Below are 27,038 nucleotides of genomic sequence, written 5' to 3' on the forward strand. Positions count from 1 at the left end.
ATAAATACTTACCTTTGTAATTCTGTACTTTGTGTCCTAGCCTCACTCCTTGGTCAGCACAGGCCAGTTGTGAATTTGCCTAACAGCCTCTGCACAGCTGCAGCATGTACCTGAGGAGCATTGCCTGTGCCCCTTATCTGCTCTGCACCCGAATCTGGCAGCACCCACAGGGGTTAATCTGGCAGAGGAGGTCTGGACAGCGCCACTACAAAGCCGTGATCTTTGAGGAGAGCGGAGTGCTCCTCCCGTCCCCTTACAAGACAGCTGCGGGTGTGTATTCCCATTTCTAATTTGATCCTGTTATTTCTATCCATGAATTTCAGGTGTCCCAGTCAGCCCCTTTCCCCCAGTTCCAGTAAGACACTCAGAAACTTAGGATGATGATGGTGGTACCCTGTTGTGCCATCAGAACTGACAGCAACCGATAACCCTCTTGATGGCTTCAGGGCAGGGTCTGAACCCACCCCATAGTGAAACTGTCCTGTATGGCACTGGCTGATGCCACCCAGCACTGGTCCTGTCCTTCGGGGCGCTTTAAGGACTCAGTGTTTTCACCCCAAGGGTACCACACCAAAACCAGAGGGGAGATACTTCGGTTGGGGTAATGCCCAAACTTCGCTCCATGTCTGGACAAATGACACGGCTTTGGCCTGTCAGTTCTTGTGAGCGCTGGTCGATATGTCAGACCTCAGAGGGATTTCAAGCCAGTTTCACAGTTCTGGTGATACTATGCATGCTTTCTCCTGGCTTTCTTACTTCTCTCCATATAGACTGGGAGGCCTGGAATTGTATTCCAACCGGCACCATCCAGCAAGCTATACTCTCTGGAGGGGAAAATAGTCCCTCTCTCAAGTACACAAGAGGAGAGCTGACGGCTGTGGAGTTTTTGCAGGAATTGGGACAGCAGTGTTTTGAGATTGTAAGCCAACTCCCCCCTCCTCTCTTTGTGCTTCCCAACTGCAGGGGAATGGGATCCCGCAGTGTGGTGATTCCATGGGGAAAGAGGAGCTTTTAAAAGGAGTCCTTTGATGGAAGGGCCTGGATTTACCATCTAGGAAGCATTGCTGTCTGATCAGGGCAAACTTTGCACTGCCACCAGCGTTCTGGTACCCAGGCAGGATGTTCAGCTGAATCTGCCTTCGCTTCCACCAGCTTCTTCCTGCCTATTTCATAACTTCTTTATTTCAAGACACCCCTAGGATCAGCCAAGAGGAGAAGTCAGAGAGTCAGAAACCAGCTGAAAGGCTTTTGCTGTTAGTTCATACCCAGGCATGCTCAATAGATGGAGACCACGGTCTCCAGGGAGGGTCCTTAAGATCAGCAGAAGCAGCTGATCTTAAGATCACCACAGCTTCAGGAACACAGTGCAAGAATCCTCTTTTGAGTAAAACCTTTTTGAAACAGTTCAGTCTAAAATGCAGGTTCCTTTCCTGCAGTATTCATCTTTACCCTGCCTTGATTCCACAGCAGGCACAGTCCTGGTGCCCTTCTCTTTCTGCAAATCAGCCCTTTATCTCCGCTGCTGCTTCTGTTGAATTAATTAATCATGTGAGAACGCTTGCTTATTTGGTCCAAGCAGTTTAGCTGGGAGAGTCACTGACTGCCTTCTGCTGCCAAAGGAAGTAGAACAGCAAGATAAGATGATCAGGCAACCTACCTACCCAACCACTCTTATTTTCCTCCCTGCTTAAAACCTATTTACGGCTAATTATCATTCTTGGTGTTTCTCTGGTTTCTTAGGCAAATGTCTGTGTTCCAGTGGACTCTTTTCTCTCGGACTTAATCAGAAAAGAGATGATAAAACAGCTCCCCATAATGGCAGAAGCAGTACGGTGTATCCGTGCAGAAGGTCTTAAGACAGCTCTTCTAAGCAACAACTTCTGTCTGCTGAAAGGAGAGAGCTCTCTGCCCCTCGACCGAAAGCACTTTGATGTGGTAAGGCTGGATGGATTCCAAATGCAGTTCTGGAGCTCTGTCTGTAGAAAGCAGCAACTAACATCCTTTACGTGCAGGTACCGAATGAACGGCACCCAGCAGTGTGTGTTAGTAGACATAAATCTAACAGTCTGTGGAAATGTTTCTGGCAGTGCCTGGGCATTGGAGATGGTCTGAGTGAGTGGCAGGTACTGGGACATGTGAAAAGTTGTTGCAAAATGCCCATACAACCACAGGTATTCACGTAACAGGCACAAGCAGCAAGGGCGAGAGAGGATTTAGAAGCTGGAACACTATACAAGACATAAATATTGCCCTGTGCCCCTGCCTGCTTTACATCTAGTCCTTATTGTTTCAAAGCTTGTTTCATCCTGAAGAATTGCAGAGCATCCCCTACACTGCAAAACACCCCATCACCCCACCTGCCGATGCAGAGGCCCCTCTCCCAGCTTCTGCAAAGGTGAAGCAGATGATTAGCCATGAACCTTGTGGCTGGTTTGGGTGGCTTCACTGTAGCAGGCAGCCACGAGGACTCCCTCAGCGTGATGGGAAATTTGCTTTTTTGTGCATATCCCAACTCATCTCTTTGAATTCTGGGAGTTTATTTGTGCTGGGAGTTTGTCTTGATTAAGCAATGCAACATGCAAAGAAGAGTCTTATCGATACATTTAGGGCTACAAAGATGATTAAAGGCCTGGAGCATCTCCCCTATGAGGACAGGCTGAGTGAGCTGGGGCTGTTCAGCCTTGAGAAAAGAAGACTGAGAGGGGATTTTATTAATTTTTATAAATATCTCAAGTGTGGGACACAAGAGGAGATAGCCAGCCTCTTTTCAATGGTCTGTGGAGACAAAACAAGGGGCAATGGCCTCTAGTTGGAGCACAGGAAGTTCCACACCAATATGTGGAAGAACTTCTTCACGGTGAGGGTGACAGAGCCCTGGGACAGGCTGCCCAGGGGGTGTGGAGTCTCCTTCTCTGGAGATATTCAAGAACCATCTGGATGCCAACCTGTGCGACCTGTCCTAGGGACCCTGCTTTGACAGGGGGGGTTGGACCCAATGATCTCTCAAGGTCCCTTCCAACCCCTACGATGATTCTGTGATTTAAAACCTGAGACTGTTTAAAGTTTTCTTGACAACATTATGTCATTATCGCATTGGCTTCCTGTGCATTAGACCCCTGCCTCAGAAGCTCTCTCAGTGCACTGATGCTCTGGAGCAATGCTCTGTGGTACCTTTCATCCCAGACTGTTCCAAAGCACTTTAATAACCGTGGCCTCACCGGTGTCGTCACTTGTGTGATGTGGCTCTTGTGTAACAGCAAGCAAAGCACTGCACAGTAATTGGGGGGGGGGGGGGGGGGGGGGGGCAGAAATTGAACTGAATGTGGATTTCCTTTAGGATTGGCTTTTTTGTCTATCTGATAGATTCATTTCTATTCCTAGAGCCTCTGTCAGTGCGGGGGTGAAATACTGCTTGCATTTGTTATGTTTTTGAGGGCAACATGAGTATTCAGAGACTGACTCAAGGAGTTTTTTGATGCAAATTTGGGCAGATGATTATGGCCAACATCTCTGCTGCTGTGAAGATTGCTTTGGTGTGGTTGATAGGTGCGATGGTCAGGACACCACTTTTCCAGATCATTTGGAAAGTGGTGCAATCAAAGACTTTCTTGGATAGCATTGAGCAGTCAGTTCAGTGCGGTCTGGGACATCCAGTGTGTCTCCCACATCATGACATCTCGTTGGATATCTTCCATCCCAGGACTGGCTGATCCTGTTTAGCTTATTTGAGCTGATGGAGGCACAGCCAAGGCAATTGGCACCCACGCAGTCACTTGAATCATGTCCTATCCATTCCTCGTGTCCTTTATTTCACATGTTACTTAGCCTTCCAGTCTCTTTCCCACCCTCTCATCCTCCATTTCCAACACTGCACAGATGTTTGTGGTCGCAGCAGGCTCATGCATAACCCATTTGTTGTTGCCGTAGATGGTTGAAGCTTATCGGGAAGGAGTGCGCCAGCCAGATCCTCGTATCTACAAGCTGTGCGTGGAGCGTTTGGCCGTTCGGCCCCAGGAATCCATCTTCCTCGACAGCAACAGCCAGAACCTAAAAGCAGCAGCCCAGCTTGGCATTAAAACAGTGAAGGTACAAAGCAATGTGACCAGGGCAGGCTTTAGGTACGGTTTCTAAACCCAGAAGCTGTGTTTGACTCGAACGAATCAGGGTTTTCAATCACAGCGATTCACTCATGTTGCCAAGCCTTTTGTTTCAGCCTGTCTCTATCCCTAAGGATGTGGCAGGGCTAAAGGGGTGGATTACTGGTGAAGTTTGCACTGGCCCGTGTCATTTACAGCTTTAAACCCTGTTACATGGCCAGCGTAACCTCGGGGAAGTCGCCTCCCCATTATGGACCTCAGTTTCCTGATAGAGAGACAGCCCTAACCATGTGGTTGAGACAGCCACAGCCATCCCATGGGAGACAAATATTTATTTAGCATTTACTAAATTTCTAGAATTTCTCTGAGGCTTTGTGCATCTGTCAGCTGGTTAACCCCAAAGCTAGTGAGCACCAGGGTTTTAGGTTGGTGAGGAGGAAGGACAAGCATGGGACTGGTGGGAAGAGTGAACTCTGCTCCCTGGGACGCTGCACACAGGGAATTCCCACTGATAGCCCAGCCCGAGCTCACAGTGCCTATCCCACCATAGCAGGTATGTCTCAGGGACAGAGACCAAGGCAGCAGGCTCAGCACTCTGGTAATTACAATGGTAATGGCACTCTGGGCTGGCAGGGACTGAGCAGCCAATTCCTGTTTGTCTCAGCATATCGGTGCTCTTAGACTCACAGATAAATGCATCATGAGAGTGCAGAGCTCTTTCTTTCCCAGTTTTATCTTCTATCACCCAGCATTTCTCCTTCCTTCCTACTTTCAGGTTGATGATCCAGAAATAGCTCTCAAAGAGCTGGAAACCTATCTGGGATTTCCTTTGAAAGGCTTTGTTCCATATACTCATTCCGTGAGGCCACGCATGGAAATCCCCAAAGATTGTCTGCAAAAGTACCTTGAAAATATTCTCAATGACCAGGCAACAGGTACCACAGTGCTTTCTGCTCTTCAGCCTGAAAACTCACATGTTCTGGAGCCATTGGCTCTTTCCATCCTGTGACAGATAGGGATTAAAAAATCCTGTTAAGGAAAGGCTCCTAATCTCCAAGCAAATGTTGCAGCCACTCAGGTTGCAGTGATCCATCACTGCTTCCTAGAAATGGGAAACAACATCATAGGACTTCCTCATTTGGGAGGGGTTGGGACAAGTTGCCAAAGAAATGCCAGGAAGTTCCGGGCCTTTGAGTCACCTGTGAGTGATCACCACGCTCCCCAGGGATTTGGGACACAGGAGCGAAGCGTAGGTTCCTGCAAGGGAGGGCTCAGACCTGACTGTGAGAAGGGGAAGTAAAACCTGAGCAAGTGGGAAATAATCCCAGCTTGTACTTCTGTCTGCTGCCCCTCTGCTCACAACTCTTCAGGCCCACTGGTGTTACGGCAGTTTGGCCATGGAGAGTCGACCCAGACCTATTTTGTCAAGTTTGGAGACCGTTCGCTAGTGCTGAAGAAGGAGCGCTCTGACGGGCTGCACCCCTCAGGCCCGGCTCTCCGAAGGGAGTACAGGTGAGAAGGCAGCTCTGCTCCTCTGCCAGTTGGGACAGAATTCTGCCCCAGCCTTCACTTGTCTCTGCCCCATCACAGTCTGCACACTGTCCTCCCACATCGTCCTCCCCTGTGTTTTGCACAGCTCCGTATCCCAGGCTGGGCGCTGTCTGTTTGCCACAGCCGGGCAGCCCTGGCTTGAGGGACGAGGCTGTGAGGCTGTGCTCCCGCTCTGCAGCTGGTGCTTAGCGTGCCATGAGGGCCCTGTGCCCAGGAAAAGCACCCTACTTGCTCCCACATGGTGATCCTTCCAACTCAGGGAGCACGGCACAGCTCTCTCAGCACATGTTGGGAGATGCGGGACCTCACTGAGGCCTCTGGGACCACAGCACAAGGCTGCAGCCAAGCAGAGGAGCCTAGCTAAGGGTTGGTCAGGCTGCAAACCAGGTCTCTGTTTCAGCAGCAGGACACTTGGGGGGGGGGGGGAGCTGCAGGATCACCTTTTGGGTTTTCAGAGCGTGTTAGTCTCAGAGCTCTGAGCCACACAAAGATTTTGGTGTGGTTTATGTCTCCTGCCCCCAGCCAAGTTATTTTACTGTGTTTCAAAGTGAGGACAGGGCTCTCTAATATTGTGAGTCTGCCTAGCAACGATGCAGTTCTGCTATCGATTCCCTGATGCCTCCCCGTGCTGATGCAGCTCTCTGACTCGCCCTGGCAGGCTACTGAAGGCACTCTCCAAGGCCGGTGTTCCTGTTCCTACTGTGCTTGCTCTCTGTGAGGACAGAAGGTAATCTTGTCCTTCAGCTTTCACTCTCTGCTTGACGACTTCAGCCAGACTTCCCCAAAGATGAGGAGAGGAGAAGGAGCCAGAGCTCACAAAGCGTGCTGGCACAATGAGTGCTTGCCCAGGCTCGGGCTAGAGGAGCCTCAAGAAGTTCAAAGGACAGTAGCACGTTTATTTGGCTCGGTTTAGGTATGTCCTATTTTAGCAGTTAATCAAAATGCTGCCTTCCCTTGAGAAGTGGCTGTAAAACAGTGTTGCTTTATGCTCAGGTTTCCAATAAGCAGGTGATTTTTCCAGCTGCCAGACCTCAGACTTGCCCCAGGATCCTCAGCCACGGCAGCAGCAAGGCTGAGACACCCTGCGTAGCTGCAGTGAGCGCAGCGCCGCTCGTGTCTCTGCTGCCTGCTGTAATAAAGCCTCTGCACTGCAGTTAAACACATGTCCACTGCTCACGGGGTTTGTGTGCAGGCTGACAGCCCAGAGCTCACTGCGGGGGAGGCAGGGAAGTGGTAGGTGCCATAGCCTGGCTCCAAGCTCGGCTCCCTGGGGCTGGCGGGGGGGGACAGGACTGATCAAGCCACAGCTGTGTGCCAGCCTGAGTTGGGCTCCTGCCCTGGGCCACAGCTGGGCGCTAATGGAACTGTGCTGCTGAGGGTGCTCCTCACCTTGCTGTGCACCAACATGCATACAAGGTGCAGGTGAGATAAGTGGGTAACAGAATTAACCTCAGACCCACCAGTTCCACCTTGCTTCCCCAGCACCTTTGGCACTCCGTTCTACGTGATGGAGCACTGTGCTGGCCACATCTACAGCGACGTCTCCCTCCCTGAGCTGCAGCCTAGTCAGCGGAAGGCTATTTATGCTGTCATGAGCCAAGTCCTCTCCAAGATCCACAGCACAGACATCAGAGCAGCCAGGCTGGAAGACCTCACAGAGCATGGTGAGAGAAGGCACTGTACCCTGTATCATTGTTTTCTCCTCCTGTGATTCAGCATCTCACAGGATAGGCTTGGGTACAGGGCTTGGGCCAAACATAGGGGCAGTTGGGAAGGTGAAGCTGGGCAGCAGGGTGTTTGAGTCCCCAGGCATGGGAGGAGCCTGTGAGGAGCTGCTTCAGATCCTCCAGGCCTGTGTTTACTCGTAGCAGTCCCCAGAGCTTCCTGCCATGAGCAAGAGCTGCACTGTGGGTGCAAGAGTAACTTGTTTGCTGCCACCTCTGACCAAACTTCCGCTGCTCCTCCAGTCTCTGCAGGGTACCTCGGCTTCTCAGAGGCGATGGAGAAGTTACTGTTTTCTCTGAGATCTGATTATTTCCACCAGAATATCAAATCCAGTGCCCAGTTAAGAATGCACGAGACCTCTGGAAATCACAGTTAGAACTCTTGGAGCATATCTCAGGGTGCTGGACTGAGATCTGCTTGGCTGTTTGTCTTCTTCTGCACGTACCTTTTATGCATCTCCTTTGAAGGCTCTTTGTGCCTGTCCCTTTCCCTGAGAACCTTCCTTCCCTTTGTACAGGTAATTACATTCAGCAGCAAGTTGAGACCTGGACAAAGCAGTACCGAGCCATGGAAACTCATGTTATCCCAGCCATGGAGAGACTCATCGAGTGGTTGCCTCTGCATTTCCCTGAATCTCAGAGGATGACAGTGGTGCATGGTGATTTCAGGTACTGCTTGGCTGCCAGCACGGCCCTGGAGCACGTCCCAGGAGGCAGAAAGGGAGAGAGAGAGTGCAAAACAATATGCAGACTCCAAAGAGGTCCTGAGCTGGGCTGGCATAGCAGCTGCAGAGCAGTCTGAATGCAGAGCTCTGGATCATGTCCAGCATCCCCAGGGCAGTGAGACCTGGAGGGAAACAAACCCTTTGCATCCAACATGAGAAACATGTTTCAAGAGCTCTGACTGGTGCTGTCTTGCGCTTGGAGCTCTCATATTTTCCCCAGTGTTTATCTGCCTGCTGATCTGTGGCAGTTTAAAAGCAGTTCCCATTCCAGAGCAGGGAAACTGTGTGCAGAACTGAAAGCTTGGACTCCCTATGTCCAATTCCAGCCCTGCTGCCTCATTGGTGTTTCTGAGTTCCTCCCCACAACAACCACTGCGAAGACTGGGCTAACACTGGAGGATCATCAACTGTTTCTGTGATACTCTGAAATTAGTCCTGGTGCATCCTGCTAATGATGTTTGGTGCTTAGAGAGTTTGGGTGGCTGGTGAGGCGCTGCAGGGTGTGCGGCAAAACCCGCCAGTGACACGGGTGAAGGCACATGGGGCTGTGGTTGTTGGACACAGAGGTGAGGGATGCTGAGAGCTGCAGCGCCAGTGCAGGCCATTCCTGTGTGACGAAGCTGCCGAGCTCCCCGCACCCCGGCAGGATGGCTGCCCTCGGTTTCCTCCTCAGGAGGCTGCTGCCCTCTCCTGGGGTTCAAACTGCTGAAGCTTGTACTGCACATCATCTCCAGCACATGACAATGCAGGGCCTGGAGGAGTTGTGTGCCAGCAGATGCCCCTGGACAATGACTTCCCTGCGTCACCTGTTGGCTAGCCTGTCCTGTTCCATCCATGCACCATCTGAGGCCCTGAACAACTTGGTTTCATTCTTCAAAGCACAGTTCAGTTCATCATTAACCAGAGCCTTCACTATTGAGTAATCTCTATCCTCCTTGACCTATGCTTGCAGAAATTAATCTTCCACTTGTGCAGCCTCCCAGTGGACTCAGCAATGATTGTGCGGAGTGAAGAGCACCAGAAAGCACCTACTGCTGCTGAGCATGGGGAATTTTTTACCCCTCTGGAGACTTTCTGATCTCTTTTTCCCTGCGATACAGGATGGAGAACCTGGTCTTTCGTGCAGACAGGCCAGAAATCCTCGCTGTCCTTGGCTGGAAGTTTTCGACTCTTGGAGATCCCATCTCTGATTTGGCGAATAACTGTATGGCCTTCTTCCTGCCGCCTCACTTCAGCACACTGAGAGGTACAGAGAGGGGCAAAATCACATTTGACGCACAGAGAGAGGATCCAGAGCTCAGAAGCAAATTAGCTTTGCCCAGATTGCTCAGTGGACAGTTGGGGGTCCTTGCAGCTGGAAAATGCTGTGGGTCTTATACCATATTCTCCACTCCACCCTTTCTCCCCTCCTTTAAGAACCCTAGTTGGTGTCCTCACCCTGTTTGTCCACACGGGGCTTTGTTAGCAGTCACATCTGGAATGGCCCCGGAGAGGAGGGCCCCTGCTTCCCAGCTTGCAAAACTGCATTTAAAAATTAGTTTGGATTATTTTCCCTCTCACTTCAACTTTAAAGCTGGGGAACTTTTTTGGGTGGGAAGTTGTGAACTGGGCTGGCTGGGAAGGGGTTTGTCCACAAAGTTCTACATGTGTTAAAAAGAACAATACGGGGATAAAGGGGAGCATTTCACAGGAAGATCCATCAGTCTCTGCTTTCACAGCCTTGCCCCAGTAAAGGAAACTACCCCTGTATGGGTTTCACCTGCGTGGGTCAGTGCTGCACCCCCCTTGTAATGCATGGGAACAGCACAGCAGCACTGCAGGCGTTGGGTGGGTGCAGCTATCTCCTGCTGCACAGCTCTGCCACAGGCCTCGTGGCATCCCTAAGAAAGCTCTGAGCTCCTCACCTGCTACTGCTTCACTGTTGCCTCTTCACATCTTCCAGGCTTGAGGAAGTGTGATTTGGGGCGCCTGGGAGTCCCCACGGCAGAGGAGTATTCCCAGATGTACTGTGAGCGCATGGGAATGGAGCGCCCCGAGAACTGGAATTTCTACATGGCCTTTGCCTTTTTCCGGCTGGCTGCAAAGCTGCAGGGACTCCACAAACACTCTCTGGCAGGTGAGGAACCCATGGGGCCTCCAGACACAAGCGTTGCTGTGGGGAGAGCTCTCGTGCTGCACCAAGTGAGGTTGGACCATAGCATCATAGAATGGTCTGGGTTGGAAGGGACCCCAAGGATCACAGAGCTCCAACCCCCCTGCCACAGGCAGGGCCACCAACCTCCAGGCCTGGAGCTACACAAGGTTGCCCAGGCCCCATCCAACCTGGCCTTGAACACCCCAGGGATGGGGCAGCCACCACCTCTCTGGGCAGCCTGTTCCAGCCCCTCACCACTCTCTCTGTAAAGAGCTTCCCCCTAATATCTAATCTAAACTTTCAGCTTCCATCCATCTCCCTTGTCCTGTCATTATCTACCTTTTTAAAGAGTCAATTCCCCTTCTGTTTCTCTGCTCCCTTCAGGGGCTGGAAGGCTGCAATGAGGTCCCCCTGCAGCCTTCTCTTTGCTAGGGGACGTGTTCCAGTCCTCTGATAATCTTCATGGCCTCCTCTGAACCCCCTCCAACAGTTCCACATCTTTCTTGTATTGGGGGCCCCAGCTCTGGACACAGGACCCCAGCTGGGGCCTCATAAGGGAAGAGCAGAGAGGGACAATCACCTCCCTGATCAGCAGTGTGTGCTGCAGGGTTTGGGCACCCTGATTGCTCCGAAATCCCAGACAGGAAAGCAAAGCATGGCATTTCTGGGAGTCTTGTGCTTTCTGCATAGAGCTCCTATGGGGAACAATGGCTCAAAATGAGAGAGGTCTTGTTTTCTCTCTGGCTTTGGAGATGAGCAACCTGGGAGTAACTGTGCAGCGAGATATTCACAGGATCACACAGAATCACAGAACTGTCAGGGTTGGAAGGGACCTCCAGAGCTCATTGATTCCAACCCCCTGCCCAAACAGTTTCCTTAGGACAGGTCGCACAGGGAGGCATCCAGATGGGGCTGTGGGAGGACAAGAAGGATTCGAATAGCATGTCCTTGTCAGCAGAGCTCCCTCCCAAACACAGCACAGGCTCTGGAGGGTGCAAGGCCGCTGTAACCTCTCAGGCAGGCTGGGCTGTGTAATCAGGATGTGTCCCGCCAACACAAACGGGCCAAAGGGGAGCACACACAGGGCATTTCCCCAGCCCTTCGCTGGGTGCAAGGTCTGTTCGGCTGCGTAATGGCTTTTCGTTGGCCGGGGACCTGAGCAGAGGACAGAGTTCAGAGCCCAGTGCCGTGTCCTACAGGTGGAGCTCTCAGACCTTCAAACCCAGCACCACCTTCAGAGAGAGACCCGAAAGCAGGGAGGTGGGGAGAACTCTCGGTGGCGTTTATCTGCCTGCATCAGCTCTGGCCTGGAGTCTTTATCAGAGAAACACAAGGGGTTGTTTTTGTGCTCCTTGCAGTCCTGCTGGGCCGGCCCAGACAAGGTTTGTTTGCACGTTCAAACATAACACGGGGGCTCTTCTAAACTAAGGTGTCCTTTTCTTCTCTTGGCCCCAGGGAAGCCAGCCCCAGGTGAAAGCAGCCTGCAGGATGTGGAGTTTGTGGCCAACCTGGCTTGGGACTTTGCTGTAAAAGAAGGATTCCGTGTGTTCGACAGCCTCCCCGCCGCAAAGCCCCTTGCCCGGTGTTACGGCACGTGGGCTGGGCGAGGGCCAGTCCTCAGCAGGAGCTATGGTACCTGGCCACATCCTGGGGCAGCTCCTATGCCCAAAGACCCCCATGTCACTTCTCCCCCACACACCCTCCCAACCTGCTGGGGACGGCCCAAGGTATTTGCTGCAAGCTGGAAGCGATCACGAGTGGTGAGTGGAGTTTTCCCAGGTGGAATCCACATCCTGTTCTAGAGCTGAAGGTGAGACATCTCTCTCCCTAAAGCAGCTTTGCTTTGCTGTACCTACAGCAGCGTGGGGGATTGCAGCATGTCTCTGAGCGCCCTCACTGTGCATCAGACACTTGGCACTCCCAGAGCCCAATGGCCGGGGCAAAGGGGGCTGGGTTCCCGTTGCTGCCCATGTTCGAGTAGCAGAGTTCATAGTCTGGGAATCAGCAGTTTCAGAAGCCAGCGCTCCTTTCCAAGATGAGCAGATCAACGCCAGCCCAGCTGTATTCATTGGTGCTGCTCCACGAAGTCCTGCCACCAGTGCTGGTGGTTGGGCTTTCCAGTGCCTGTCAGGCAAGGGGAAGCCTGGCTGCTGCTCTCTGTGGGAAAGGCTACGTTAATTCTAAGTCCCTCCATGTACCTCTTTGGGAGGTCCCTCAGGTAGGGTAGGGAGCTGCTTGCGTGCTGCGCAGCATCACTTCATCCTTTGTGTTCTCTCACCCTGGTCTCCATGGCAGGGGCTGTCCCTGCAGACATCCCTGTCAGCAGTCTTCTGCTCAATGATAAGCCAAGTGCAACCAGGCCCTCGGCAGTGCAGGCTCTGGGATGCCACTTGGACTTTGGTCTTGCCACCATCCTGGGCTCTTCTGCATAGATCAAGAGCTGCTGCAGCCCTGACCCCCCAAAACCAGAGGGATATTGTTCATTTCTGGTACAGTGGGTGGGGAGGAAGCAGAAACCAGCTACCAAACAGACTTGTCCACGGTCATGTGGTGGGTCAGGGGCAGAGGAGGGAGTAACATCAGGTCCTGAAGCATGGAGGTTTAATTACACGTCTCTTCTTTCTGCCAGCACAAGGCACATCAGGCCAGTACGCAGGTACCAGGACACATGGGTCCCTGCCTGGGTTCTGCAAACTGGTTTCTCTGTGCTTCCACTTCCCAGTGCTGCTGGTGGCCACAGTGCGGCTCAGTGTGCTGGTGGCTCTTGGCTGGCTGGTGTTGCAAACAGATTTGCTGGGAGTGGTGTTAGAAGTAATGATTCACAGAGTGTGTCATGAAAGCAAACTTCCCTGTCCTTGGATTGCTGCTGAGATTGTATTCTTAATGTGTTCTAGTGCCGTTATCAAATTCTACTGGGTTACTTAACCGCCTTTTAGCTGCCAAAAAATAAATCCCATCTGTTGTTCAGCCCTTCAGAAGCATTTCCCTGTGCTCTGGCAGAAGCCACCAAACCCCAGCATTTCTGGGTGCTTAGCAGCTGATCCCTGGAGAAGGTGAAACAGGAGGGGAAGCAGCAGCTCGGGGGGATTTGGAAGTGCTGAGATGGGGCAGATCTCCTCGCCCTTCTTCCAAACACTTGTCTTCAGAGCTGGGAGAGAGTCGCCAAGTCTCCGAGCATCAGGACTGCCACAGTCTGTCCACTCTGTGCCTTGGGTTTGTGGTAGAGATGCTGCTCCTTGTCTGGGGGAGCAGAGCAGAGCCCCTTCATCCCTGCCCTCTCGCTGTCTGTGCCAGTGTCTCCCCCCTTGGCACTGTCAACCTTTGCCATGGAAGGACGCTGTGAAAGCCAGGGGAGGAGTTTTGCTGCCTGCAGCAGAAAGATGGAGCATTAAACATCCCAGGACTGTCACATTGCTCCTGAGCTGGGCAAGGGCCCAGGGGAAGGGCAAGCCTTTCTCATGCCAACTGGTGCTGCAGTGGCAGAGGTTCATCCCAGTGAGCTTGGCAGTGAGATGCCCCAGATGAGGGGCTCTCTGCTGAGCAGCATCTCAGCTGATCCCATCACGTCCCACATGGGCAGCCAGCAGACTGAGCTCTGGTCCCAAAGGCTGCCTGTGCCCACAGATCTCCAGGGGAATCCTCCCCAGGGCCACAGAGCAAAGATCAGTTTCTCTCTTGGAGCGAGCATGTGTCTGGCCAAAGCATGGGGCACATGGCTGCGTTCCCAGAGTCGAGCCTGGGAAGGAGCCAGGACTGGCAATGGGAGGGGGGAGGCACCAGGGAGAGAGCATGTAGGAGGGTATAATGTGTCTCATCCTTTTCTGTCAGGCAGAGAGTCCCCAGACCAAAGCAGCGGCTCTGCCTCTGGCTGTACAGGCCGTGGATCAGGATAGCCAGGTGAGCAGATATGTGCACCTGCCTAACATCTGCCCCACATAAAGTGACCCAAGGACACCCTCCCTTCTGAGCCAGTAGCTGTGGTGCTGGAGAGCCTTGGACATCAGACTAAACCAGTTGCTCTGGCACAAGAGAGCTCCTGCTAACAGCAGCTGGGGAGCTGCTGCATTTCAGTGATGTTCACTGTTATCTCCTATCTGGGCTCGGTGACTTTACTGCTGAGCTTGATGGGTGTGGGGTGAAATCTATCCCTGGCTCCTGAGGCAGTCCCCAGAGCCTTGAGGGGGAAGGTGGTCAGGAGGACCTGGGTGGAGGTGCAAGACTCTGTTTTGGGAATAAAGAGAAGGCAGCAAGGATGTCTCTCCTCCTTCAGCACCTCCTGTTACCAGCAGACCCAGCCAGATTCTCCAGCTAGTGGTAGTGGGGAGCCTCCAGAGCTGATGCAGTGCCTGGGAGGAACTGGGAGGACTCCATGCTCCCCACGGCTGCAGTGGTTCTCCCTGGGTTTCTCTGGGGAGCAGGGAAGATGCAGACTGAATCAATGGGGGTTTTCAGGGCTTCACAGAGACCAGCAGCAAGGGGAGAACTGTGGGAACAACCGTGGCAATTCCTGGGCTCTTTCTGAGTGGTCTAGTACTGATTCAATATTAAACTGACTTTGAATTCTCCAGATTGTCCAGCATGGGCACAACCTCACCCAATTCCACAGGGCCACATCCATCTGCCCACAGTGACCAGCTCAGGGGCACTGGGGTCTTTGGAGAAGCCCCAGAGCTGCTGTGCTGTGAACAGTAGGGCTATAGGGAAGCCCTGAAACCTGAGCTTTGGTTTCTCCCAGGCTCCAGGGTGAAACTCTACCTCTCTCCCAAAGGCACTTGGCCCTGCTGTGGATCTGCGCCTCTATCTGCCCAGCCCAGTTGGGGTGGCCTTTGCACCTCTCATCCTCTCATCTTTCAGGCAGGCTCAATCCCAGCAGCTATTGCAGGGCTAAAAGTTTGGGACTGAGAGCTGGGTCTGCTGTGAAGGTGTTTTCTCCGCTGTGTGTGGACACCGTGCTGCTGGGTTTGACTGCCAAGCCCCAGGGAAGGGAAGGGTCCTGCTCAAGAGGAGCAAAGGTGTTAGCACAGGATTACTGCTCAGTGTGGTCAGTCGTCCATCTGGGTGTCAGTAGGATGGTGTGTGGGAGCTTGGCTGGAGCTCAGCTCCGAGATGTGCCCTGTGGACCCACAGGTCTGTAACAGAACATGCTGGAACCAGCAGTCCTTGTGAGTGCCACCTCTGAAAGGGCTGCCCAGGACCCACTGTCTGGGGATACGGGCGGCCAAGGACGGCAGAAGCTGAGGTCCAGCGCAAGAGGATTTCTTTTCAGCTGATCTAGGAACCACACAGCCTAATCTGAGACCTGCTGGATAACCTTGGGCAGCAGCTTTGCCTCTCTGAGCTTCATGGTTCATCCCTGCAAAATGGGGCAGATATTCCCCTCCTGGAGAAATGCCCGGGGATCTGCAGGTGCTGGAGCTATTCCTGTGCCACCACCAAGGCTTTCAGGACAGGGGGTTAAATGATTTTTGAATTGACATATGGCTACAATTTTTCTGGCTGCCCACCCCGTTACCCTCAGTAAAGACACCAAAGAGGTGCTGTCAGATACAGGGTTACTACCACACGGTTATTTTGGAGGTTAAAAGCACTTTGTATTTTCCATCTGTGGCTTCCTCAGTGATGGCAACGAGAACTGTCCCCATCCTCCCCCCTCCCCCGTGCGAATCTGCACTGAAGCACCCTGAAGTTGCACAAGGCAGCTTAGGCAAACAAGCCGAAAAAGCCTTTAGCCATTGTTGGGAGCAACTTGACAAAGCGGTCGGCTCATTCGCATGCAGGGAGGGAAGGTTCCTGCTGTGGGAGCGCTTTGCTGGCTTTGTTCCCCTTCCCAGTACACAGCACCGGGTTTGGATTCCTGTGCGTGTGCTAACGGCGCCATGCCCAGGTAACCAGGGCTCCCCAAACCTTTACCTGGGCACACCACCTTCCCCACAAAACCGACCAGCGCAACAGGGGTGTGTCTGTTTTGCCTCTTTCTCCTGCTTTTTGCCTGCGCAAAGTTCCCTGGGCATGGAGTGGGATGGGAGAGAGACGGCGTCTGAGCCCAGGTCAGGCTCCCCTGCACATCGAACTGGGTCGTACCAACGGGATCTGAGCTGAGCCGTGCCTGGCTGGGGTTGAGCCGACCTGAACCGAGCAACTTCGGCCGGGCCGAGCCGGGCGGTGCGGGGGCCAAGCCGGAGCGGGTCGGGGCGGAGCGGAGGCCGAGCCCGGCGGGGCAGGGGGGAGCCGAGCCGAGCCGGGCTGAGCCGGGCCGAGCCGGGCCGGGGGGGGGGGGGGTGAACCGTGACAAGTTGATGCGGACGGAACCGGGCACAGCCTCGCGGGACCGCCCCTGGCTGGGCCAGCCCAGGCTGGCACGAGGGCGGAGCCGAACCGGGCCGAACCGAGCTGTGCCGAGCCGAGCCGTGTCGTGCCGAGCCGTGCCGTGCCGTGCCGAGCCGAGCCGTGCCGAGCCGAGCCGGGCCGAGCCGAGCCGGGCCGGGGTCCGAGCCGGGTCGAGCCAAGGCGGGGCGGAGCGGGGCCGAGCTGGGTCGGACCGGGCGGGGCCGGGCCGGGCCGGACCGAGCCGGACCAGGGCGGAGCGGAGGCCGAGCCCGGCGGGGCGGGGCGAAGCCGAGCCGGGCTGAGCCGGGCCGAACCGGGCGGGGCGGGGGCCGAGCCGGGGCGGGTCGGGGCGGAGCGGGGCCGAGCCTGGTCGAACCGGGCAGGGATCGCCGGGGCGGGGCGGAGCGGAGGCCGAGTCGGGCGGGGCGGGGCGGGGTGGGGCGGGGCCGGGCCGGAGGAGCGAGGGCTGTGCCCGCTGCCCAGCTCGGCCCAGCGCAGCGCAGCATGTTGCGGGCAGCGTTGTGCGCTTCCCGGCTCTGCCGCGGCCCGGCCCAGCTCGGCGCGCCGTTCTCGGCCGCCGCCGCCTCCCCCATCCCGGCACCCAACCCGCGCCCCGACATCACCTACAACAAGGTACGGCCGAGGCCGGGCCTGGGCACCACCCCGCCGCGGGTGGGCGCGTCCCGGCCGCTGCATGTGGGCTGCCCCGGCTGGCGGCTGCGGTGGCTTGGCCAGGAGGGAGCTGAGCTGGGACGGGGAACTCGGAGCTCGGCTCGGCCGCCGTCCGGAGGGGTCGTGCGGTCTGCTTGGGCCAGCGGGGTGCGAGTCCGGGGCGGGGCCGGGGACAGCACCATTTAGGGCTGAACCGGGCTGTCCGGGAGCAGCCGGAGCTTTGGGCCCAGAGCTTTGCGTTGCGGGAAAAAAACAACTGGGTTTGCAGTCGAGGCACAAGGCGTGTGTCCCGCTTATCCCGATCCCCGCGGGTGCCGACAATCCGAGGAGAAAACTCGGCGAGAGGGCGTATGAAGGGTGCGGAAGGGTGCCTGGACTGATCCCGGTTATCAGATCAGACCCAGTGCTCCTTGCTCAGCAGCCCTGGGGAAAAAACACTGAATATGCCTGTGCTGGTGGAGGCCCCGCGGTCCTCTCCCAAGGCCCTGACTCCTTCCCGGCGGCCGTGGCAGGGCCGATGGCGCTTGGCCAGTTGTTCGGCAAGTTCTCAGCAAGCACCACGGTCTTTGCACTGGCACTGCCTTGCCAGGGACCTGAATGAAGAAATTCAGCCTTGCTGAGAGAGGAGGAGTTGGTCAGCAGCGGCTGGTGGTGCCTGGCTGGGTTTACACGGGGGACCTAAAATGAGCTAATCCGGGAAATATTGCACAAAGCTTCGGCTTTTACTGATGTGAGGCCGCGCCTTTTGTTGTGGACTTTTAAGCTAAAATACCCTCTTCACATGGGTGCAGTTTTGGAGCCTGCACAAGTTAAGTCTCTTAATTAAGCAGCCTGCTAAGATGTTATCGAACACCTAAAGCTCTTACCGATTTCACTGAGCTCTGCCTCTGAGGCTTAGCACTGCATTGCTTCTTTCATCGCAGATTTTCATAAACAATGAGTGGCATGATGCAGTCAGTAAGAAAACCTTCCCATCTATCAATCCAGCAACAGGAGAAGTTATTTGCCAGGTTGCTGAGGGCGATAAGGTAAGTGCTCTCTTGAGGAGGTTGGATTGTTTTCCACGTGAGCAGGTACATGGGGACTGAGAAGGAAGACACCGACTCTTCTCTCACTGAGGGCAGCTCTGCTGAGTGTGTAAATACCATGTCAAGTGCTGCTTGTGTTCTTCCTTGCCTGCTCCATTGGACAAAAACCCCGTGGCTTTGTCTCTTATGAGTGGCAAGCAGGGACTGGAAAGGGCAGAGAGGAGTAGAGCGCAGCAGAACCCGAGTCGGGAGGCTGGGAAGCAGTCATGGGAGGAGGTTGCTGCGGCAGGCAGGGGTGAAGGCAGACACCTCTGTGGTCCCGTGGGTGCTGTGTTTGGTGATATGACCCAGGGTCACGGTGGCAGAGGATACAAATGGTCGGGATTCCCCTGAGCAGCCCCTTTGTGCTTTACACATGTGATGGGAGACTGACCTCAGCCCTAGGAAATGAAATCAGGGTTTTTTCTTACAGTGTGGAAACTCATCTGTATTTCCTAAGGGAGGGGTGGATGAGGGAAACCCCTCGTTGTTTACTTGTTCATGGCTAGCTTATCCTGGTGACACTGTTAGAGCCAGCCAGAGCAGAGCACCTACTAGAACCAGTTAATGCCCTGACAGTGCACAAGGATGGATTAGAGATACCTGAGCAAGAAAAAAAACCCTTTGGACCGTGCTGGTGAAATCAAATCCTGAGAGAGTGTAAAAGCCAGCTTCCAGAGCTTTTCCTATGCCTCGTTCTAGGGTGCAAATATTAACCTGGCAGGTGACACCGCAGAAATAACAATATTTGCACTCCGCATAGCTAAAGTAAGAGAGTGTGTAAGCACAGGTGGAAGCAGTGGCTGTTGCACCCATCTGTTTCACTGCCACTTCTGCTTCCTCTTCGCCACGGAGGCAGATGGGGCAAGAAAGCTGCATTGAAGATGCGTTTTGAGAGTGCGAATGCAGGTCGGTGACTCTTTTCTGACCCTCTTGCTGGGGCTTCTCTGCAGGCAGATGTGGACAAGGCGGTTAAGGCAGCCAAGGCAGCCTTCCAGCTGGGCTCGCCTTGGAGGAGGATGGACGCTTCTCATCGTGGGAAGCTGCTGAATCGCCTTGCTGACCTGATCGAGAGGGACCGGGCCTACCTGGCGGTGCGTGTTGTGCTCTGGGGTTGAGCTCTCTGTCATGATCGCTGGCTGCAGGGAGGGACAGGGTGAGACTCGTGGTTTGTGCCCATTGGGTGTGGTGGGGATTTGAGGCACATCTAAACTGTGAGAGAGAGCTACCAAGGGTGGGAAAGTAGTTTTTGGGAAGCTGAAAGGAAAAAGGCCAACATGCAGAACTGATCTGAGTTACAAACCAAGAATGAAATCTAAGTCTGTGTGTGCCACGTTCCCCACCTCGCCCTTCAGGCAATCTCATTGTCTTTTGTAGGCTCTGGAGACTCTGGACAATGGCAAACCATACTCCATCTCCTACCTGGTGGACCTGGACATGGTAGTGAAATGTCTCAGGTAGGCGTGGAGGCTGCAGTGACAGCTCCTTGTGCTCCACACTTGCGCTCAGGTGGCCCATGGTGGCAGAACCTCGGCACCTGCAGAAACTAGATGCCTCCAATTCAGGCATTGTGGTGGCAGGGCTGCACCCGACCTGTTGGTCTCATTCGGCCCATAGCAGGGTATCACCCTATTTTCCTCTGTTTTTTGTTAAGGCTGTAACTCCTGAGGCTTTCCAGAAGATTTTCTCTATACATATGTTTCTGTCTTGCTACACAGAGGACTCGTGCTAACGGGGTAATCTGTGTTACAGCCCAGAGGTGACAGAACGTACGTTATGCAGAGCACTGGCAAACACAAAGGGATGGATCTCTGGGTTTATTGTCCATTCTTAAATTCACCTGTTTGGGAAATACTTGTGTCGGTATGGTTCTGGGAAGTGGCTGGAGATGGGAGGAAAGCAAATGTTGGAGGAATTCTCTCTAATTTTCTCTTGACAGGGATCTTGTTATTTATAAATTCAGTGACCCAGACTTTATTGTCGTTAGGTACTTTGCAGGGTGGTCAGATAAATTCCATGGCAAAACCATCCCGTTAGACGGAGACTTCTTCTGTTACACAAGACATGAGCCAGTGGGAGTTTGTGGACAGATAATCCCAGTAAGTAAAATGTATCGGCAGTTTCTGCAACATTTCAAGAATCCAGTGTTACCACCAAGAGTTGTTTTGCAATACAACTTGTTATCTGTTGCTTCCTTCCAGTGGTAAAGTTGTGCTCACACCAGCCGGGAGGACTTTTCCTTTACTCTGGCAGTGCAGAACTGCCTGTTGATTTCACAAGCTCTGAGTTAAGTTTACTTTATATCTGCTGGGAAAACAAAATAATTAAAAAAATGTAAACCTCTTTGTAGGAGTCATCTGGCTCAGAACCACAATTAAGTTTTAATTCCTCCCCCAAACTGTATGCAGGCTTCTGTGTGATGAGGAAATAGAGACCTGGCATGTAAAATTCAGGTGATGGTATTTCTGTAGCTGAGTAACAAGGTGGTTTGTCAACAACAAAGCCACATTTCTATAGTGATCTGGGGGTAGTGTTACCCCTTTAAGGCAAAGGGTGGATTCCAATTGCTGCATGCTGTCTTTGCACACTTTTCAGATTCATATTGAGCAGGAACTGAATGTAAATGCCTCGTGGGTCTGCGCATGCTGCTCTGCCAACCCGGCTTGCTTTCAGAATGCCTTGAAAGAGTATTTAACAGTTAAACTGACAGTAAAGATTCATCTGTGAAAGCTCTGGTTTTTGCAGTGGTACTGAGAGCCCTCCTGCTGCAGAGGCAGCGCTTGGAAGAGCCACTTCCAAGTGCTCTTGGAAGGCCAGACATGGAAGAGCAGCTAGGGATGGATCAGAGACTGCTTCCATAGGTGCTGTGGCTCACTTGAATGAAGCTCACTGGTAACTTACTGATTAATCAGAAATTTTCAGTTTCAAACACCTCCTTGTTTTTCAGTGGAACTTCCCGCTGTTGATGCAGGCGTGGAAACTGGGCCCAGCCCTGGCTACTGGGAACGTGGTTGTGATGAAAGTGGCAGAGCAAACCCCCCTGAGTGCTCTCTACATAGCTAATCTCATCAAAGAGGTGAGCAAAAAGGCTGCGTTTCCATCTGCTGCCTTGCTATCGCTGCTGGAGTGCACTGTGATACATCTAAGCTGGGGAGCTGCAGCGGGCATGAGGCAGGAACAGAGAAGGGCTGGCTGATCTGAGGAAAGGCTGGATGGTCTGGGGTATCTTAGCATTTGATTTACCAAAATTCCAATCCCCCTTGTCCTTATAAATGCATATGCAGAGGATGTAAATGTTGATTAGGGAAGGACTCTGAGGTTCAGTTAAATAACTGTCTTCGGGGTGATTAGAAAGCTGACGTGTATAGCTCCAAAGCACGCCTAGGATGTCGGGTGGGGAGAGGAGTTACCTTGTTTGGCTTTTACAAACCAAACAAGAAAACTAAAGACCTGGGAAATGAAAGTGAAGTAGCAAAGGCTTTGTTGTTTATGGGAGGCCTGCTCAAGTGTTCCTAGAAGGTAAGGGTAGGTGAAATCCTGATTTGTAAAAGGAATAATGTTGCTGTCTCCTGTGGTGAACCGGCAGGCAGGATTCCCACCAGGTGTGGTGAACATCATCCCTGGCTATGGGCCCACTGCGGGGGCTGCCATCTCTTCCCACATGGACGTGGATAAAGTGGCCTTCACTGGCTCCACAGAGGTAAGGGAGTACCTTAACCTTTAAGCTCTTGGAATATAGAGACTATCTCATTGCTGTGATGCCTTTCCTGTATCAAATACTGGAGGTCCTTTGCCTTCTACACTTCTTTTTAAAAATACAGCTGCCTTCAGGGTGTGACATTTGTTTTCACTGTACTTAAGACTCTTTTTAGGTGCCTTCTTTAGAAAACTTCCTTTTTTTTTTTTCCCTTGAGCTGCTTCTTACTAGAGGCAAAACTCTGGGCAGACTTCAATTGTTCCCTTAACACCCTAACCCCAAAGTGGTTATCATTAAACTGCTGACTGAGATCTAAACCCAGCTGCCCTGCCAGGCATTTTTGTAGGTAGGAGTTAATTCCTAATAACTGTTCTTCTCCCACCACAGGTTGGGCATCTGATCCAAAAGGCTGCAGCTGAGAGTAACCTGAAAAGGGTGACACTGGAGCTTGGAGGGAAGAGTCCGAATATAATCCTGTCTGATGCTGACAGTAAGCACCTGCTAGTGTAATATTCGATCCGTACCTTGTACACTGGCTTTCTGCAAGCAGAGCTGGCAGGGAAAGGCAGCCTCCCCTGCGCTGTACAAGCCTCTGGTTCTGGCACCACCTGGCTGTTCTCACCCAGGGAGCTCTCCCTGCCTCCTCCTGTAGCTGCTGTATTTGTGTATCAGTACTGCTTCACTCCCACGTTGTTCTCAGTGCTGCGAAGTTCAGCTATCAACAAATGAGAGTTGTTTTGGTATCTTCCTTTGGTCGCAGGCCCATTTTTGTCTCTGTTTCTTTTTGTTTCTTTTTCCTTTATTTTTTTGTGTCTCAGTGCATACTGCTCTTTTCTGGTGTCACAAAGTTCTGGTTCCCTGTTCTCCTGCACACAGGCTCATTTCTGGTCTTGATGAGCCAAGACAGAGTCTTTTATATGGCAATAAGGAAGGAAATTCTTCTTGACCTAAAATAACTTGTCCCTAATACCTGATAATTTCAAAAGAGAACTGTAATCTGCCTCAGATTAGGTGGGGCTTTTTTCCTCCAGTATGGGGTGCTTTACTAGACCTTCATGCTAATTAAATCTCTGTGTAACTTCAGTCCTACCAACGTATGGAAAGTGACAGTCAGTTGAAAAGACTTTCTGTCGTGTGCACGATAATGGCTCAAAAAAGAAGTTGCTTACTGACTTTGGTTGGTTTTGCTGGCTTATTTGTTTTCTCTCCTCTCCCCAATCTTAGTGGACTGGGCTGTGGATCAAGCCCATTTTGCCCTCTTCTTCAACCAAGGGCAGTGCTGCTGTGCTGGATCCCGGACGTATGTCCAGGAAGATATATATCATGAGTTCGTGGAGAGGAGCGTTGAGAAGGCCAAGTCCAGGGTGGTTGGAAATCCGTTTGACTTCAAAACTGAACAGGGGCCTCAGGTAAGAGCAGGAAATGACCTGAACTGTTACCTCTTGCAATAGGTCTCGAGTCACTGTGCATCGGTAGATCAAAACGAAAGGTGTTCTTTGGTCTCCTGATTAATCTCCTTTGAACTGTGCCCATTTTCCCCTTCCTTGTGCAGGAGGGCAAAGCTAATTACTCCAAAACCTCTGCTTGACACTGGCATTTAACAATTACCATCTCCCTTTGAAGCTGTCTGGGCAGCCTGTTGAAATGCGGGGTTGCCAGAGTGCAGCTGAATGCACAGCAGATTGCAGTCAAATCCCTTTTTTACCCCCAGTAAAAGGTGAAACTGATCTCTCTGTCCTCATGGCTCTTAGGTCGATGAAGAGCAGTATAAGAAGATCCTTGGTTACATCAGTACTGGGAAGCGTGAGGGAGCCAAACTGCTGTGTGGTGGGAACCCCGCTGCAGACAAAGGCTTTTTCATCCAGCCAACTGTCTTTGGTGACGTGCAGGACAACATGACAATTGCCAGAGAGGAGGTGAGGCCTGCAGTGCCTTTCAGTCTGTCAGCTTTTGGCTGCTTTGCCATGTTGCCCCCTCTCCTGCAAAAAAAAGCCAGTCTACATGCCCTGGGCAGTCATGAACTGCAGAACTTGATGCTTCTCACAAAGTTACTACATTAAAATTCCCCTTGAGTTACATCGTGAGCACCTTGTAATACAGGAAGTGATACTTTGAATTTGATGTCCTGTGTGACTTCCAGCACACACACACAACGCCAGCATCAGCCACAGCCTCCCCCATGATGGATGTACACAGATTTTCACACGTTCTGTTTGGATTTTGCAGATATTTGGGCCGGTCATGCAGATTCTGAAATTCAAAACCATCGAGGAAGTTGTTGAGAGGGCAAACGACTCCAAGTACGGGCTGGCAGCTGCGGTCTTCACAAAGGATCTTGACAAAGCAAACTACGTGTCGCAGAGCCTGCGAGCTGGAACAGTTTGGTGAGCCTCGACACTTCCTCTTCCTCAACTGTGGGAAGCTTCCTTGTGTGTTGCCATTTCTTGTTAAGTTTGCTCTGATAGACTCTCTACTTCGGATCCAATTTTACGTGCGCCTCACTGAACGTTCATGTCAGACCTTCAGTTGTAATGCTAACTGTTGGTCAAGTTTAGATACATTAAGCTTCCACATTCCTGCTGTGGATTAAGGAATGGCATGGAGGAAAAGAAATCCTGTACTGCAGCTGAGATCGACAGCAAGCGCTGCAGGGCTCTGACTGCCAGCAGTGATCAGATGGCCGAGCACATCTTTGCAGTCTTGGCTGCTGCATTTGATGTTCCTCTGTGTACTGAGGCTGTGCCAGAGACGATGCCCAAGTCAGTACTTCAACATCACTTTACTGTACTAACACAAGAGATTTTGGAGATCCAGTACCTCACTATCTTTCTGTTTTATGGTAGAGTGACCAAGTAGGTGCTTTTGGTATCTGTCCTATGAAGGATTTGTGAGTGGCAACCTGAATGCTTGTCTCTGCGATAGAGAGAGGTGAATTGATTTCATGGGGTTCTGCTTTCTGGTTGATGCGGATGAGGTTCCAGCATTCGTTCTGTTGGCTGAGAGGTGACAAATCCAGAAATCCTGCCTAGAAATTCAGCTGTCCTTCTGTTGCGAACAGCTGAGATGTCTGTTTGCTGTGAAGGGGCTCTTCCATTAAGCAGGTCTGAAACTGCAGGTGCTTAACTCTTGTTTTCCATTTCAGGATAAACTGCTACGATGTGTTTGGTGCCCAAGCCCCATTTGGTGGTTACAAAGCCTCTGGGAACGGGCGAGAGCTGGGAGAGTATGGTCTGGAGGCCTATGTAGAGGTGAAAAATGTGAGTATCCTGGTGTCCAAGGGCTTCCCAACCCTCTGCCACAGCTCCAGATAGTATTTGTGGCTGTTGGTATAGGATGGCCTGAGCACTGCAGTTCTCCCTTCTAACGTTTGATACAAATTTGGAGCTGCAATTAAAAGTAACCACAGACACAACTCCACATAACTGCATTTAAACCAGAAAGCTGGCCTTGTGTTATACGGGTGAGGGAAAGTGATACACGACCTAATCAATTACCAGTTGCCTGCACCTCTTGCCACTGTTCAGCTGTTTCTCACTGGGAAGAATGCAAGTGTGGGGACTTCTCCCCGAATTTATTTTGTGGAGAATGTGCTGGGTGTGTGTGCCTGATGGGTAAAGCTTCTGCAGGTAAGAACGGGCAGGTGGACACTGGGCAACAGTGCTTAATGCTGCTCTTCTGAATCGATACACCCTCCGGTCCCTGTGCAAGGCCAAGGTCCCTGGCGTTAGGCAGGCCCATCACTGCAGGCGGAGTGATTTCCTGAAGGACAGTGCAGAAGGGCTGCTACACTGACCGCTGGCAGCTGGGTGACAGAGCTCTTGCACGAAGGTGGTTAGCGTGTAGCCTTGGAGTTACAATACAGCGATATGTGTAGTGGTGGAGAGCTCCCAGTTTGTGACTGGCAGGGGGCTGATTTGGTACAGGAGTGCCAAGTTTGCCCACTCCCACCTCTCAAAGAGCAGTGGCATGTCTGGAGAGACCAATTGAGCTTCCCCCTTCTCTTTGAGCCTTCCACCAGCCACTTGTTCTGGTTCTCTTCTGCAGGGTGTTGCTGTCCCTTGGCCTTCGGGTGACAATAACTGAACACTCTCTCCAAAAAAAGTAACTGGTGACTTTTTTTTTCTTTTTCCTTCTAGGTGACAATCAAAATTCCACAGAAGAACTCCTAAAAGACAGCAGCCTCTCCATGCGTTTGGAAACGCCTATGCAGCTTCATGAGATGCAAAGCAGGACAGCTTCTTACCACACGCAGAGCTTAGGTGGAAAAGTGTGTAACTCTGCATTGAGAAATGCTTCTTCAGAAGGCACCCAAAGCAGCTTCTGTTAAAAAAAGTTACTTGGCTTTATCTTTTTAAGGTCCCAAATACAGTCAATTGAGTACTAATGCATTACAGGGGGTGTGCTCTTGTTGCATCTGTATCTGAGGAACGTGCTTTTTTTTCCCCCTAAGAAATCGTTTAACTGCTTTAAATTATTCTTTACAGCAGTAGGTTTTGTAACAACAAAGAATTTTATGTACCTTCTCCTGTACCCCCACCCTCTGCGTCCCCCTGGGGACAGCAGAGGGAACTGAGGCGCGGGGGGAAAACCTGAGGTAAAAGTGCTTTCTCTGTCCCTCCTCCCGCCAACTGCGCCTTGGAGAAGGAAACCGGAGCGGCTGTGGCAGCGAGGCAAGCAGGGTTTCCTCCCCCACGGCATTACTCTCTGCCTCAAGGCAGGGGTAGGGTTTTCCCGCCCTTCCCGCTCTCCTCGCCCCTCCGAACGCCGCCTGGAGCCGCAGCAGGGCGGGCTCGAGAGCTGACGGTATCGCAGCGGGGAGGAGAAGGAGGGCGGGTGAGGTACAGGTGTGAGAGGCCGCTGGCGGGGCGGGGCGAAAGGAGAGGGCAGGTGTGCTGTGCGGGGGTACGGGGCGAAGGGCAGCGGAGCCGCTTGCTCCCCGCCTGAGGCGGGGCTGCCTCCCCTCAGGGCGGCCGCTCGAGCCCCAGATCTCGCGAGGTTTCGCGCCCTCTAGCGGCTCCCCGGCAGGGGGCGGGGTCAGAGCGCT

At 52.7% G+C, this 27,038-nt stretch overlaps 2 protein-coding genes across 2 annotated transcripts; both read left to right on the top strand.

The window, feature by feature from the left end:
• Positions 1–104: 104 nt before the first annotated feature.
• Positions 105–14,669, top strand: ACAD10 (acyl-CoA dehydrogenase family member 10; the record flags this gene model as incomplete). The annotated part of the gene is given in 14 exon segments (XM_084272016.1): positions 105–270; positions 771–919; positions 1,741–1,935; positions 3,928–4,086; positions 4,873–5,032; positions 5,468–5,609; positions 6,307–6,375; positions 7,131–7,312; positions 7,891–8,041; positions 9,198–9,343; positions 10,040–10,213; positions 11,687–11,918; positions 11,921–12,041; positions 14,060–14,669. Coding segments are annotated over 14 exon segments (2,157 nt in total). The 3' UTR covers positions 14,171–14,669.
• Positions 14,670–17,035: 2,366 nt separating this feature from the next.
• On the top strand, positions 17,036–26,385 carry ALDH2 (aldehyde dehydrogenase 2 family member). The gene is made up of 13 exons (XM_084271863.1): positions 17,036–17,191; positions 18,154–18,258; positions 19,251–19,391; positions 19,675–19,754; positions 20,285–20,396; positions 21,245–21,373; positions 21,884–21,997; positions 22,382–22,484; positions 23,219–23,403; positions 23,746–23,910; positions 24,221–24,378; positions 25,137–25,251; positions 26,131–26,385. Exons 1-13 carry the CDS (start codon positions 17,063–17,065, stop codon positions 26,161–26,163), a joined length of 1,569 nt encoding a protein of 522 aa, XP_084127989.1. The 5' UTR covers positions 17,036–17,062; the 3' UTR covers positions 26,164–26,385.
• Positions 26,386–27,038: the final 653 nt, after the last annotated feature.

This window comes from Gallinula chloropus, assembly GCF_964237585.1.
Source record: "Gallinula chloropus genome assembly, chromosome: 17".
Classification (NCBI taxonomy): domain Eukaryota; kingdom Metazoa; phylum Chordata; class Aves; order Gruiformes; family Rallidae; genus Gallinula; species Gallinula chloropus.

Excerpts from the sequence above, each read along its gene's own strand:
- ALDH2 (XM_084271863.1), top strand. The coding sequence starts at position 17,063 with ATGTTGCGGGCAGCGTTGTGCGCTTCCCGGCTCTGCCGCGGCCCGGCC. Across the intron at positions 19,755-20,284 it reads ATGGTAGTGAAATGTCTCAG|GTACTTTGCAGGGTGGTCAG; the intron begins GTAGGCGTGGAG and ends TATTGTCGTTAG. Across the intron at positions 25,252-26,130 it reads CCTATGTAGAGGTGAAAAAT|GTGACAATCAAAATTCCACA; the intron begins GTGAGTATCCTG and ends TTTTCCTTCTAG.